The sequence below is a fragment of the Leptonychotes weddellii genome, chromosome 8 (assembly GCF_054177405.1).
Source record: "Leptonychotes weddellii isolate Sample4059 chromosome 8, ASM5417740v2, whole genome shotgun sequence".
Classification (NCBI taxonomy): Eukaryota; Metazoa; Chordata; class Mammalia; order Carnivora; family Phocidae; genus Leptonychotes; species Leptonychotes weddellii.
Window position 1 is genome coordinate 23,365,779 of NC_138376.1, and position 12,394 is coordinate 23,378,172.

The window sequence follows — 12,394 nt, forward strand, 5'->3', positions numbered from 1 at the left end:
CATGCCATGCCCTGTGCCAGGTCCCCATCCCCGAAACGTGTGCTGTTCGGGAGCTGCCTGGTCCTGTGGGGCACCCGACCGAATTTGGGGGCAGGGAGAAGGGGAGGGCTTCCCAGAGGAGGTGACCTCTGACTTGGGTTCTGAAAGCTGATTCGTCACGCATAGAGAGTGGGGGTAGCTGAGCGCCTGTGAGGTAGACGGGCGGAGAATATGAAAGGCCCAGAGGTCAGGGGGCAGGACCGAGCCCATCTGGGGGCACTGCATGTGATTCCACCGTGTCCGAGATTCGGATTTGGAGGTGGGGTGGGAGAGCTGGGGCTGGCGGCGTAATCAGGTCAGTTGAGGAAGGCTGGTTCACAATCAGGCCAGCTTTCCGGGTCACTGTTCTTTCCAGTGGAGCCCCCTCCCATGCTGTGCAACTCAGAGAGGTTCTGTGTTCCCGAGGCTCCCCGGGACTATTGTTCCATGGCCCTGCGGCGACCCATCACATCTCTGTCCCCGAAGCTGGCCAGCATGGGGTGGCCGAGAGCCATCTGTGAGAGCCAGGCACCCGCTGCAGTTGTGGCAGGACACGGCCTGGGTCTGGGAGGTCAACTGTGAGGCAGGGGGTTAGCGGTGGCTGCCTAACCCTCGAAGTGCCGCCCCTGCTCTCTCCCTCCCGGCCCTGGGCATGGGTCCAGGCCGAGCCCGACCTCTCCCACCAGGACCCCCAGCAGTTACTCCTCAAGCTGGTGGGTGGCACAGCCAGCACCTCGACTTGGCCTCCAGCCACATAGCCTGTGCACTCTGGGTAAAGCTCGGGGCGGGTGGCGGGGGGAGGTCTACCCACTCCTGGGTGCCAGGATCAGTTTACAGAGCCAGGCATGGGGAGTTGGGGGGTGATGTGCGCTTTAGGTCACCTCTGACCCCTCTCTCCCACCCCCAGGCAGCCCAGATCTCTCACTAAGCACTGTTAGCCCTTTGGCACGATCTCTCCGAAACCTCCTTTGAGCCTCTCAGCTGCCTCCTCACCCGTGCAAGTGGTTTCTGATTGCCCTACCTGGTCCAGTGGGACCCCAGCCCTTATGGCAACAGCTCGCAGGATAGGGCTGGACCTCCTGATCCCACTGTGGCTCTCGGGCTCCTTCCTGGGGACTTTGGCATTGGTAGGGGGCATGTTCAGTCCTGCCGGGAACCCTCTCGACCTGGGGCTGGGCCTGTGGACTCTGACGCTGGAGGCAGTCCCATCCCGCCTGTAGCTGGGAACACAAGCAGCAGGGGCAGAGGGAGAGGGGAGAGGGCGGGTGGCAGACGCGGAGGAGGGAGGAGCCAAGAGTGAGGAGTTGGCGCCTCTCTGCAGCTTTGGCCTCCCCCGTCCCTGGCTTCCAAGGCCACCGAGGCCCCCTCTCCTGCTCTCTTCAGTTCTCTGAGATGCCCCCGTATTTGTACAGTAATTCCTCTTTTTGGCTCAAGCCAGCTCAAGTTGGTCGCTTTCCTTTGCAACCAAAGAGTATATCGAGTACTAGTAAGAGCTCTAAACCGGGGGGCCATATCGCTCTTCATCTTCTTCAACTTTTGAGATGGGAATGGGGCATGGTTAATAGTTACACTGGGCCTACAGGTATAAACTGGGGTGCTCCAGGCAGACCAGGCCATCCGGTCACCCTGTCTGTAAGTTAAAAACACGCAGGCCACTTTCATCCCCTTTCGCCCTCAGGCAGTCCTGGAGGGCTGGTGAGGCAGGGCAGGCTGTTGTCTCTCCCAGATAAAGCAGGAAGCTCGTCCAAGGTGGGGTGGCGGGGAGAGGGCTCAGGCCCGAGGGCGGCCGCGTTCTCCCGCCTGGCTGACGCCAGGCCAGGAAACCGATCCTGGCTGCCCTGGCTGCGGGAGAAAGGTCACGGCCGCATCCCCCTTCCTTTCTTCTTGATGGATGAAAGGCCGGTTCTTTGACATGTGGACTGCCCAAGGCCAGGGGGGACTGGTGCCCCTCCAGGATACGTGGGCGGCGCAGTGGGCAGGGAGCCGAGGGAAGGAGTCAGAGCAGCAAGATGGGTGCAGGGGCCGCCGACACTATAAGTGGCCCAGCCAGGGCCTTGCCCGGGGCTCTGGCCATGCTCCTCCTCGGGCTTCTGCTGCTGACCGTGCTGGCTGGCGCCCGCCTGCTGTGGCACAAGTGGAAGCTCCGCAGCCTCCACCTCCCACCTCTTGTGCCTGGCTTCCTGCACCTGCTGCGGCCCAACCTTCCCCTCTACCTGCTGGGTCTGACCCAGAAACTGGGGCCTGTCTACAGGCTCCGCCTGGGGCTGAGAGGTTCGTCTGCCCCAGCTGCCCTCCCCCGGCCCCGCCACAGAGGGGAGGAGGGGTCCCCTCCCTGCTGATGCCCCACTTTGGCCCTCCCCCAGATGTGGTGGTGCTGAACTCCAAGAGGACCATCGAGGAAGCCATGATCAGGAAATGGGTGGACTTTGCCGGCAGACCCCAGACAGCGTCCTGTAAGGGTCGGGGCGGTTCTCGAGGGAAGAAACGGGCTGGCGGAGGCAGGGGAGGTCAGACCCGTGGCTTCCGTGGTCAGCTCGACCCCTCTCCTACTCACAGATAAGCTGGTGTCTCAGCACTACCAGGACCTCTCCCTCGGGGACTACTCCCTGCTCTGGAAGGCTCACAAGAAACTCACCCGCTCAGCCCTGCTGCTGGGCCTCTTCGACTCCACGGAGGGGATGGTGGAGCAGCTGACCCAGGAGTTCTGTGAGGTGAGGGTGCACTCCCGCAGTCGCCCCCGCCCGCCTCCCCTGTCCCGGCAGCTCCCTGGCCCGGCCCGGCCCGGCCCGTTTAGTCCCAGCCCCTTCTCTGCAGCGCATGAGAGCCCAGGCCGGCACCCCTGTGGCCATCCAGAAGGAGTTCTCTCTCCTCACCTGCACCATCATCTGTCACCTCACCTTTGGAGACCAGGTCAAGGTTCCCTGCCCTCCATATGCTGGGGCTCTTCCTTGGCCCCTCCCTGACTCTCTCTCTGGTCCTGAACTGAAACCATTCCCTCTTTTTTTGGCGGGGGGCAGGAGGACACCTTAGTACATGCCTTTCATGACTGTGTCCAGGACTTGATGAAAACCTGGGAGCACTGGTCCGTCCAAATCTTGGACATTGTTCCCTTTCTCAGGGTGAGGAGGTGGAGCCCAGACTCGCTGGGTCCCGGGAGAGAGAGGGGCTGGGGGGGACAGGCTTCCTTGCCTGGGGCTACATCCTCTTGCTCCCTGCCCCAGTTCTTCCCCAATCCAGGCCTCCGCAGGCTGAAGCAGGCCTTGGAGAACAGGGACCACATGGTAGAGAAGCAGCTGAGGCAGCACAAGGTGGGAAGGCTGTACGTCCCCGGTGCCCCCGCAGCCCACAGCCTGGGATCCTACTGCCCCAGAGCTGGGCCGGTTCTTCAGCATCCCACTGGTCCGGGACCCGTGGCTCCCCTGAGAGCCTTCTCGCCAAGCCAGGCACTGAGGCCGGCCCCTCCTCCCCTCCACAGGAGAGCATGGTGGCAGGCCAGTGGAAGGACATGACTGACTATATGCTCCAACGAGTGGGCAAGCCAAGAGCAGGGGAGGGCTGCGGACAGCTCCTTGAAGGACACGTGCATATGTCTGTGGTGGACCTGTTCATTGGTGGCACTGAGACCACGGCGACCACCCTCTCCTGGGCCGTGGCCTTCTTGCTTCACCACCCTGAGGTGCACCCTGGGTGTGGCCTGGCTGGGGCCCCGGGACCTCAGCTCACTGCCCGCCGCCCCCCCCCCCCCCCGCAGCGTGCGAGGGCTGTGTTCACCCGGGGGCTGGCTTCTCCTGATCGGCTCGGACACTTGTGGCGGGGGGGGGGGTTTGCTCCAGGGGGCGGTTCGGGGTCCCGGCCCCAGACACCAGGCTTGCTCCCATTTCCCAGATTCAGCAGAGACTGCAGGAAGAGCTGGATCGTGAGCTGGGCCCTGGAGCGTCAGGCTCCCGAGTCCCATACAGAGACCCCGCACGGCTGCCCTTGCTCACGGCCACCATCGCCGAGGTGCTGCGCCTGCGGCCCGTCGTGCCCCTGGCCTTGCCGCACCGTGCCACGCGGCCTAGCAGGTGGCTCCCGAGGGCTGGGGATGAGTGGGGCCAAGCCGGGGCTGGGGGGGTGGGGGGGAGGGGAGGGGTCCTGGCAGGCCTCTGACTCCACCCTCCCCTCAGCATCTTGGGCTACGACATCCCCGAGGGCACGGTTGTCATCCCCAACCTGCAAGGCGCCCACTTAGACGAGACGGTCTGGGAGCGGCCACACGAGTTCCGGCCGGGTGCGTGGCGGGGAGGGCGCCCGCGGCGTGGGGGCGCCAGAGGCCGGTCCCCGCGGCTACAGAACCCCGGGTTCTGTCCTTGTGCCCACAGATCGCTTCCTGGCCCCCGGCGCCCGCCCCAGAGTGCTGGCCTTCGGCTGCGGGGCCCGCGTGTGCCTCGGGGAGCCGCTGGCGCGCCTGGAGCTGCGCGTGGTGCTGGCGCAGCTGCTGCGGGCCTTCACGCTGCTGCCGCCCACCGGCGCCCTGCCCTCCCTGCAGCCCCGGCCCCGCGGTGGCGTCAACCTCACCGTGCGGCCTTTCCAGGTGCGGCTGCAGCCCCGGGGCGCAGGGGCCCGGGCGCCGGGCCAGCACCCGTGACGGGGCAGGACGCACGCCGGCCGCACGCATGCCTCAGTTTCCCCTTTTATTACTCCCCGTACAAACCCCTGCCCTCCCCCCCTGTAAACATGGTGCTGTGAGATCGCAGATGGAGAAGGCTCCCTCCGGTGGCTGGACGGTCACGGTGGCCCCGGGCTCTTCTCTGAGCGCGACCCCTCAGTGCTCGGCAGTCATTCTGGGGCGCCCGAGAGGCGAGCGGTGGTCAGCCTCCCTGGGCCGCTGGGGGCCGGTAGCTTCTTGGCCTCAGCTTCATTTCCGTGAAGGGCACAGAGAACTCGAAGCCCTTCCAGTAGTACCAGCTCACCCCCTGGGAGAGGAGATGTCGAGACAGAGTCAAAGCCACACATCCCATCTGCTCCCACCCCTGCCCCTCTGGGGAGATGGTTCCCAGAAATCAACCCCTCTCCCACCCCCCACCGACTTCATGATCCTCAACTGCCAAGGCCTGAGGCTTCATCTGAGCTGGCCCTCTACGTCCAATAAATCATGCTCATGTCTCCCTCCAGATAGCTTGGTGAGATTGGCATTATTGTCCCATTTCACAGATGAGGGTCCTGAGGCACCAAGCGGCTGGGGAGCTTGTCCTGTCGCACCCCAGCGGGGTGAACGCCCCCGCCACCGCCCAGCTCGGTGCTGCCCCCCAGGCCCCTCACCTGGTGGTCCACTGTGCTCCCGTAGAGCCCGTTGAGGTTGGCGTAGTGGCAGTTCTTGTACCACCAGGCCCCGTGGTACGACACAGCGCAGGAGATGAGCAGGTTGTTGGGGTCTCGATCCCGGGCAGAAAAGACACTGCCACTGTGGTAGCTCATGGAGTCGCCTGGACAGGTGTGAGAGGAGCAGTGAGGGCCTCCCCGCCCCCTGCCCCACCTCCCCACCCGCCCCCCGGCCCGCCCCTAACCTGCCGTGCCGTGGTAGCCGTCCAAATGAAGGCGGTAGTACTGGGCCGCCGAGTCGACCCGGAAGGAGTCGTACTGCGCGAACACGGCCTCGTCCCCGGCCCGCAGGTCCACGCGCATGGAGTAGTCGCCCGCGTCTGTCAGGCTGTGCAGGGCCTCGTTGCCTGGGGGGAGGGACAGTGCTCTCCTCAGGGTCCTGGTGTCCACAGGGCCTCCGTCCCTTCCCCGGCCCCCAGCACTGTGAGGCACTGACCCAGCCAGAACTCCCGGGAGATGTTGCCAAAGCCGTGGGCGTAGTCCTCCCAGTCCCTCCAGAAGTCCGTTTGTCCGTCCACGCGGCGCTGGAACACCTGGGAAGCGGGCGGAGGCACCATCGGCCTATGGCTGCTGGCACGGCAGCCCCTGCCCCGGGCAGACCCCTGGGCTTCCGTGTGCCACCCACCAGCCAGCCGCCCCCATCGGTCTCCATGTCACAAAACACGTCCAGGGGCCGCTCGCGGTTGCCATTGAGGAAGATGGTGGTGGCCCTTGAGGTGCGGGCTCCGTTCTGCATCTCCTCCCCACAGTCCCGAGGGAAGGGGATCGGAAGTCCACCTGGGGAGAGGACAATGAGGGGCCGGTCCTTTTCCCAAACCCTAGGCCCGCTCAGCCCCTGACCAAATTTGTCCCAGTGCCCAAATACCAGTGGTGAAGGAGGTGGACACAGGCGGTGTGAGGCTCTCGCCCCACATAGCCCGGAGCCACACGCTGTAGGGGGTGGAGGGGAAGAGGCCCAGGAGCTGGTGAGAGGTGACGCCTCCTGGGAGCAGGATCTCCTGTGGACAGACGAGGAGCAGGTCAGGGGACGGGGAGCCCTGCTGCGAGAGGCAGAGGAGGGGGCAGCACTTCCTGGATTGGAACCTGGGAGTGAGGGAGGGATGGGGGCACCTGGGTCTGTTCATCAGGGGTGTTGAAACTGAGCAGGTAGCTGGTTGGAGGGACTTGGGGCTCAGTCCAAATGAGCAGGGCTGTGCGGGGGGTCACTTCCTTGGCCTCCAGGTCCTGGGGGGCCTCCAACCCTGGGAGGGGAAGATGGGAAGAGGAGATGGAGACAAGGCCCATCCTAGCTCCCTGGAACCTCCCCTCCCCCCGTCGCGCACACCTCCCAGGCTGCACCTGTGGTGAAAGTGATGCTGGCTGGGGAGGTGACGTTGGGGCCCCGAAGACCACGCACGGTCGCTGTGTAGTTGGTGTGCAGCTCCAGGCCACTCAGAGGGTACTCCACCGCACTGCCCGGGGCTGAGGCCTGCAGTGAGGGGGCTGGGAGTGGGGTGAGCATCAGCATCTGCCCCCCTTCACCCTGCCGGAGCCCCTCCCCCCCAACAAGTCCCCGCCAGAGGCCGCAGCCCCGCTCACCCCCTGAGGCTGTGACACGGACGTTATACTTGTCCACAGGGGCCGGGGGCGGTTTCCAGTGCAGCAGAGCCGATCCCTCCGTCAAGTTTAGCGCTCGAAGCTGAGTGGGGCCGTCGGGAACTGGGAGAAGGGAGGGGCCTCAGAGCTGTCCCCTGCCCGCCTCTTCAGCCCTCACCTTCCCAGGCTCCGTTGGCCTCTGGTCCACAGTCCAAGCCTCTCACACCTTCCCCCTTCCCCATTCATTCTCCCCCCACCTCCTGCCCGGGGCCTAGTCCATCTTACCTGTGGTGAGGAAGCCGGTGAGAGGCTCGCTCTCCTCAAAGCCACGGACAGAGACCACGGTCACCTCATAGTGAGAGCCCGGGCTCAGCCCCTTGAGTTTCTGGGTCTGTGCGCGGCCATCCACCTGCACACTCTGCGGCTCGCCTGAAAACACAGTGGGCTCGGGAGTTTGCCCCGGGAAGCAAGCAGGGAGAGCAGGGCGCAGGGAGCAGGAGAGATGAGGGCAAACGAGGACACGGGCGAAAGGGTGTCACCTCCATCTGCCAGCTGGTAGGAAACTTTGAAACTGTCCACTCTGGATGCTGGAGGCATCCAGCTGACCTGAGCCGAGGTTTCCCCGATTTCGCTGAACTGAAGGTCACGGGGGCTTTCCAGAACTGCGGGGAGGGGTGTGCCGAGGAACGTGGGTGAGGGCACGGGGCAGGGAGGCTCCCACCCCAAGATCCCCACCCCTGCCTCTTCCTGGGCCCCTGCTCACCACCCCTTTCCTCTAGACCCAGGAGAGGAAGTCTCTGTAGACGCCTCCCAGCCCTGCACCACTCACCAAGCTCCCCTCTGGCTGAGGCACTAGGTCCTGCCCTACAAAGTAGAGACCCCTCACTTCGGGGCAGCACACGAAGGTGCCCACTGAGGGGCCTTACCTGGGCTGAGGGTGCGGGCCGTGCCCTGGATGCTGTCGGCCTTATGGGGCCCACGCAGCCCATACAACGTCAGGCTGTACAGGGTCCCCGGGTGCAGGTCCCGGAGCACGGCGGAGCGCCGCGACCCCGGCACTGTCAGCTCCCGCTGCTGCAGGGGACGCAGGTGCGGCTCCAGGGTGCTTGGGGATGGAACCCCGAAGCGGAGCAGGAAGGAGTCAAAGGCCTCCGACGGGGCCTCCCAGTTGAGCCGCAGCGAACTGGTGGTCACGTCGGTCACCAACAGCTGGGACAGGCGGGGCCCTGGCTCCCCGGGGGTGAGGCCGGCAGGAGCAGGCCCTGCACGGAGCGGGTGGGAGACAGAAGCACACCACCTCGGTGGCCTGGGGCAGGGCTCTGGCACCGCCCCACCCTGGCCCCGAGTTTCTCATCTGGGAAATGGAGCTAATGAGGGGCGGGCCCTCCCAGGTAGGACCCATAGTGAGCAGGTGTGCGTAGAGCCGAAGGCTGCTGGGCCACCCTTCCTCCTTCTGGGGCCCTCCTCATGTTCTTTCTCTACAGTCACCACGTCTGGGCACCCCCGTTAGCCCTGTCGGTCCCAGTCCAGAGGTGGGTGAGGCCTAGAGAGAGGGCCCTGGCCTGCCAGTAGCTGTGGTGCCCTCGGCCGAGACAGGCCCCAGGCGCTTCCCTTCGTGGAGGCCGTAGAGGAAGAACTCGTAGGCGGTGCGGGGCTCCAGGCCCGACACTTGCACCGTGTTCTGCTTGCCGCCCACGAGCAAGGCCTGGGGCTGCCCATCTGTGTCCTGATACTGGACCACGAAGGACTCAAAGGGGCCCTGGGCCACACTCCATGAGAGGCGCAGGGAGTCTGGGGTTATGTCGCTCACTGCCAGTGTCCTTAGCTGGGGCCCTGCGGGGGGCTCGGGGGCCTCTGTGGCTGGGCGCCAGGGGGCTGCGTGGGAGAAGCCCAGGGGAGAAGCTGAGCAGGAGGGGAGCGAGGCTCTTCTGGCACCTTCCTTCCTGTGAATCTGCCATTTCCCTGCCCTGGCACTGAGTCCTGCCACCTCTGGGCCCCTTTGAGCGCCAGCACTGTGGCCCCATCACCCCTCTGTGGGATGGCTTGCTGGGTCCGTCCCACACTCGCTTCCCTTTCTCCACCTCCACGGCCTCTCGCGCCTCACCTCGGGGTGCTGGCCCCTCCCTCGGGGAGGGTGTCAACACCTCCCGCGGAGGAGGCCACTCCTTCAGCGTCCCTCGCCTATGTCCTTCTCCAGTTATTTTCCATTTGAGAGAAAAGGCTCCTGACTCATCCACAGGAGGGGGTGTGCCCCCATCTGGTAAGAGCCGCCTCAGGAGAGGGACGGGGTGGGGGTTGGGAGGCCGGGGCCGCTGTCAGGGCCTTGCCCTGCGCCTGCCTCCACGGACTCCTTGGTCACCACCAAAGTCGGCCGAACCGCACTTCCCTTCCTTCCCGAGCCCTGGGCAGGCCTCCTTATGCCCCAGGCCTGCTCCTGTCGTCCCTTCAGGCTCCTGCTCACCTGTCACTCCCAGGACGGAGATGGGGCCCAGGCGCTGTCCTCCGTGGATCCCATACAGCAGAAACTTGTATTTCCTGCCAGGCTCCAGGCCCTCTATGGTGACTTCCCGCTGGTCTTTGGCCACAGGCACTGCCCGGGGCTGCCCAGCTGGGTCCCTGTACTGGACCACAAAGGAATCAAAGAGGCCCTGGGCCACCGTCCATGAGAGGCGCAGGGAGTCTGGGGTCTCATCTGTCACTGTCAGCTCCCCAAGGAGGGGTGGGTGCTCCAGGGGGGCTGTGGAGAGAGCAGGAGGAGAAACTGTTAGTCAAGAGCTACCTCTACCCCAGCCCTGGCAACTTCTGGGAGGCATGAGGGTCTAGGAAAGGGTCCCTGCAGTGTGGCTTCAATCTGCCCAAAGGAAGGGCAGCGAGCAGCTCGATCTCTCCTCCGGAGGCCACTGCCCTAAATCCTTCCTGCCCCCACTCCCTCCCTGCTGTTATCAGGGTGCAGTAAATGCATAAAAGATCACCTTGTGAGATAGGGCCCCTGGGGGTGTAGAGAAGGGCCTCAGTTTCTCCCTGGCCCCTGACCCCCTGAGCAGGGATGCGGCTGGAGCCCAGAAAGGCTCCCAGAGTGTATCTGGGTTGTCAGGGAGACACCCCCAAACACTAAGAGCTGGGCTGGGCAGCCAGCCAAGCTGATGGGCTCCCAGAGCTTGGCCATGACCTCCCCCTCCCTTGCTATCAGCCCGGGCCATCCTTCTACCCACTTCCTCAGCCCTGCACTACCACCCCTGGACCAGGGCAGCAGGGTGGGGCAGCACTGGGAGAATGGAGGGCAGAACGCAGAAGAGACTTGCCTCGGTGGGGATGGGCGCTGGCTGATGGGGTCAGAGAAGCCTGTATCCACTCCCCATAATGGGGGCTTAGGGAAGAGAATTATGCAGTCTCAGGGTCCCAGGCCCCAACTGACCCTGTGCTCCATCCCCATCCGGCCAGGATGACTCACGGTCCTGGGAGTGGGGTAAGGGTCAGTGACCCACCTCCACCCTTTCCTCAAGGGGCTGAGTAATGGGCACAATGACACCAGATTTTTCCATAGTCTTTCTGCAGCCAAACCCTTCCATATTTTCCACCTCCTGCCTCAGCTGGGATGGAGGGAAGAGGATGGGAACATTTACGGAGTGCTGATCGTATTTATTATGCCTACGCAGGTACGGAAACTGCGGTTCGAGGGAAGGAAGTGGCTTGTCCGTGGCCACACCACCGGCAATCGGAATTTGAACGCAGGTCTGCTTGGCTCCAAAGACTGGATTCTTTTTATGACATCGAGCAGTCAGTGAATGAGGGAATAATGCATGTAACACACTTAGAATAGTGCTCGGTCGAGACTCAGTAAATGTTTGCTTTTGCTGCTGCAAAGGCTGAGGCTGGAGGCATGGATAGGCCGGGGGGCGGCCAGCTCTGGGGGCACGATAGGCAGCAGCTCTAGAGAAGGTGTGGTGGAGGGCTGGGGCTCGGCTGGGGCTCACCCGTCTTTGCCTCCACAGAGACTGGGCTGCGTCTCTTCCCACCCTGAAGTCCGTAGAGCAGGAACCTGTACTTCCTGCTGGGCTCCAGGCCGGACACGGTGACCTCGCGCTGGTCTGCGGCCACAGGCACCACCCGGGGCTGCCCGTCCCTGTCCCTGTACTGGACCACGAAGGAGTCGAATTCACCCTCGGGGACCGCCCACGAGAGGGTCACGGAGTCCGGGCTCAGGTCCGTCACTGTCAGCTCCCCGAGGCGGGGAGGTTTCGTGTCTGAGACTGCAGAAGAGAGAGAGGTATGTGGAGAGTGACAGAGACTGACAGAGCTTCCTCAGGGTGTTGCGGCTCTGGGAGCTGGTCCTGGGAGCTGGGACAGCGTGGCTGGGCCACAGGGCAGGAGGTGGGGCAGCAGAGGAGTAGGGACAAAAGACGGGCCAGGGAAGAAGGCAGCGTCTGTCAGGATGGAGAAAGAGCAGGGAGAAGGACGAGAACGAGGGCTAAGCGGGGAGCTCTGGACCTGGATTTCACCAGGCCTAGTACATAAACAGGTGCGGAGGCCCTGCCGCGGGAGTGTGGAGCATAGAAACAGGAAAGTCTGACTGTCGCCACAAGGGGGCGAGGCACACCCAGGAGGCCCTAGCGCCAAAGGTGGCCTCCCGCCTCCACTCACGCGTCTTGGCCTCTGCAGACACTGGGCCGTGGCGTTTCTCATCCTGGAGGCCGAAGAGTAGGAACTTGTACTTGCGGGCCGGGTCCAGGCCCGAAATGCTGATCTCACGGAGGTGCCCACCCACAGGCACCGCCTGGGGCTGGCCCTGCACATCCTTGTACTGGACCAGGAAGGAGTCGAAGGAGCCCTGGGCCACCGTCCACGACAGGCTCACTGTGTCGGAGGCCACGGCTGCCACAGCCAGCTCCCCCAGGCGGGGTGCCACAGGGCGCTCTGCGGGCAGGGAGGCTGGAACGGAGCACAGGAGGCTGAGCGGTCAAAGGCAGGACCCTTCGCAAGAGAGGGAGTGCTTTCCCCAGACTATGAAGCAAATGGTTTCCAACAAGCTCTTCTAAAGTGCTTGATGCGTCGCCGGCACGGCGGTAGGCGGCTCCCACAGCAGCACACGTACCCCTCACACGACACACGAGCCACATGCCGTTAGTACCACCCACCCCATTTTGCGTGGGGCTGCGGCGCAGAGAAGTTAAGAAATGTTCATGAATTTACACAGTCAGTACGTTCAGAGCAGGAATCAAACCCAGAGAATCTGGCTCTGCAGCCACGTTCTGAGTCACTAAAATACCCTGTTGGGGAGCCTGAGGAGCCCATATATGAATAAGCAAGTTTAAGAACACAGGTAAAATTTATGAAGCCCAGGGTACATGCCAACTGACCGAGAACACAGTCTCCATCAAGCTCACTCAACTAAAGGATGAGGCAGGATCATTAGTGCCGTATGGGAAAGGAGACGGATCTA

The 12,394-nt window shown here is 63.8% G+C and overlaps 2 protein-coding genes across 9 annotated transcripts in view; one reads left to right on the forward strand and one right to left on the reverse strand.

The window, feature by feature from the left end:
- The first annotated feature begins 1,827 nt into the window (after positions 1-1,827).
- Positions 1,828-5,171, forward strand: CYP21A2 (cytochrome P450 family 21 subfamily A member 2). 6 transcript variants are annotated; one of them, XM_006736232.3, is made up of 10 exons: positions 1,828-2,289; positions 2,382-2,471; positions 2,575-2,729; positions 2,833-2,928; positions 3,036-3,137; positions 3,240-3,326; positions 3,494-3,694; positions 3,904-4,082; positions 4,185-4,288; positions 4,380-5,171. In XM_006736232.3, the coding sequence occupies exons 1-10, from the start codon at positions 2,028-2,030 to the stop codon at positions 4,643-4,645; spliced, it is 1,542 nt and encodes a 513-aa protein (XP_006736295.2). In that variant the 5' UTR covers positions 1,828-2,027; the 3' UTR covers positions 4,646-5,171. The 6 variants fall into 6 exon arrangements, with proteins under 6 accessions (XP_006736295.2, XP_081684051.1, XP_081684049.1 ...); XM_081827925.1 differs by having other exon boundaries at positions 4,185-5,171; XM_081827923.1 differs by having other exon boundaries at positions 3,036-3,326; positions 4,185-5,171.
- The window catches only part of LOC102741686 (tenascin-X-like), a 42,873-nt gene continuing 35,157 nt past the window's right edge, over positions 4,679-12,394 (reverse strand). For all 3 annotated transcript variants that reach the window (XM_081827907.1, XM_081827909.1, XM_081827910.1), the window contains 15 exons: positions 11,596-11,883; positions 10,929-11,204; positions 9,416-9,691; positions 7,881-8,216; positions 7,494-7,616; positions 7,240-7,383; positions 6,958-7,077; positions 6,718-6,861; positions 6,490-6,620; positions 6,245-6,377; positions 6,005-6,156; positions 5,816-5,912; positions 5,565-5,726; positions 5,320-5,483; positions 4,679-4,973 (listed from right to left, as the gene is read on the reverse strand). In XM_081827907.1, the coding sequence (XP_081684033.1) occupies positions 4,869-4,973; positions 5,320-5,483; positions 5,565-5,726; positions 5,816-5,912; positions 6,005-6,156; positions 6,245-6,377; positions 6,490-6,620; positions 6,718-6,861; positions 6,958-7,077; positions 7,240-7,383; positions 7,494-7,616; positions 7,881-8,216; positions 9,416-9,691; positions 10,929-11,204; positions 11,596-11,883 (2,651 nt within the window). In that variant the 3' untranslated portion in view covers positions 4,679-4,868. The remainder of the gene's footprint in view (positions 4,974-5,319; positions 5,484-5,564; positions 5,727-5,815; positions 5,913-6,004; positions 6,157-6,244; positions 6,378-6,489; positions 6,621-6,717; positions 6,862-6,957; positions 7,078-7,239; positions 7,384-7,493; positions 7,617-7,880; positions 8,217-9,415; positions 9,692-10,928; positions 11,205-11,595; positions 11,884-12,394) is intronic.

Excerpts from the sequence above, each read along its gene's own strand:
- CYP21A2 (XM_081827923.1), top strand. The coding sequence starts at position 2,028 with ATGGGTGCAGGGGCCGCCGACACTATAAGTGGCCCAGCCAGGGCCTTG. Across the intron at positions 2,472-2,574 it reads CAGACCCCAGACAGCGTCCT|ATAAGCTGGTGTCTCAGCAC; the intron begins GTAAGGGTCGGG and ends TCCTACTCACAG. Across the intron at positions 4,083-4,184 it reads CGTGCCACGCGGCCTAGCAG|CATCTTGGGCTACGACATCC; the intron begins GTGGCTCCCGAG and ends CCCTCCCCTCAG.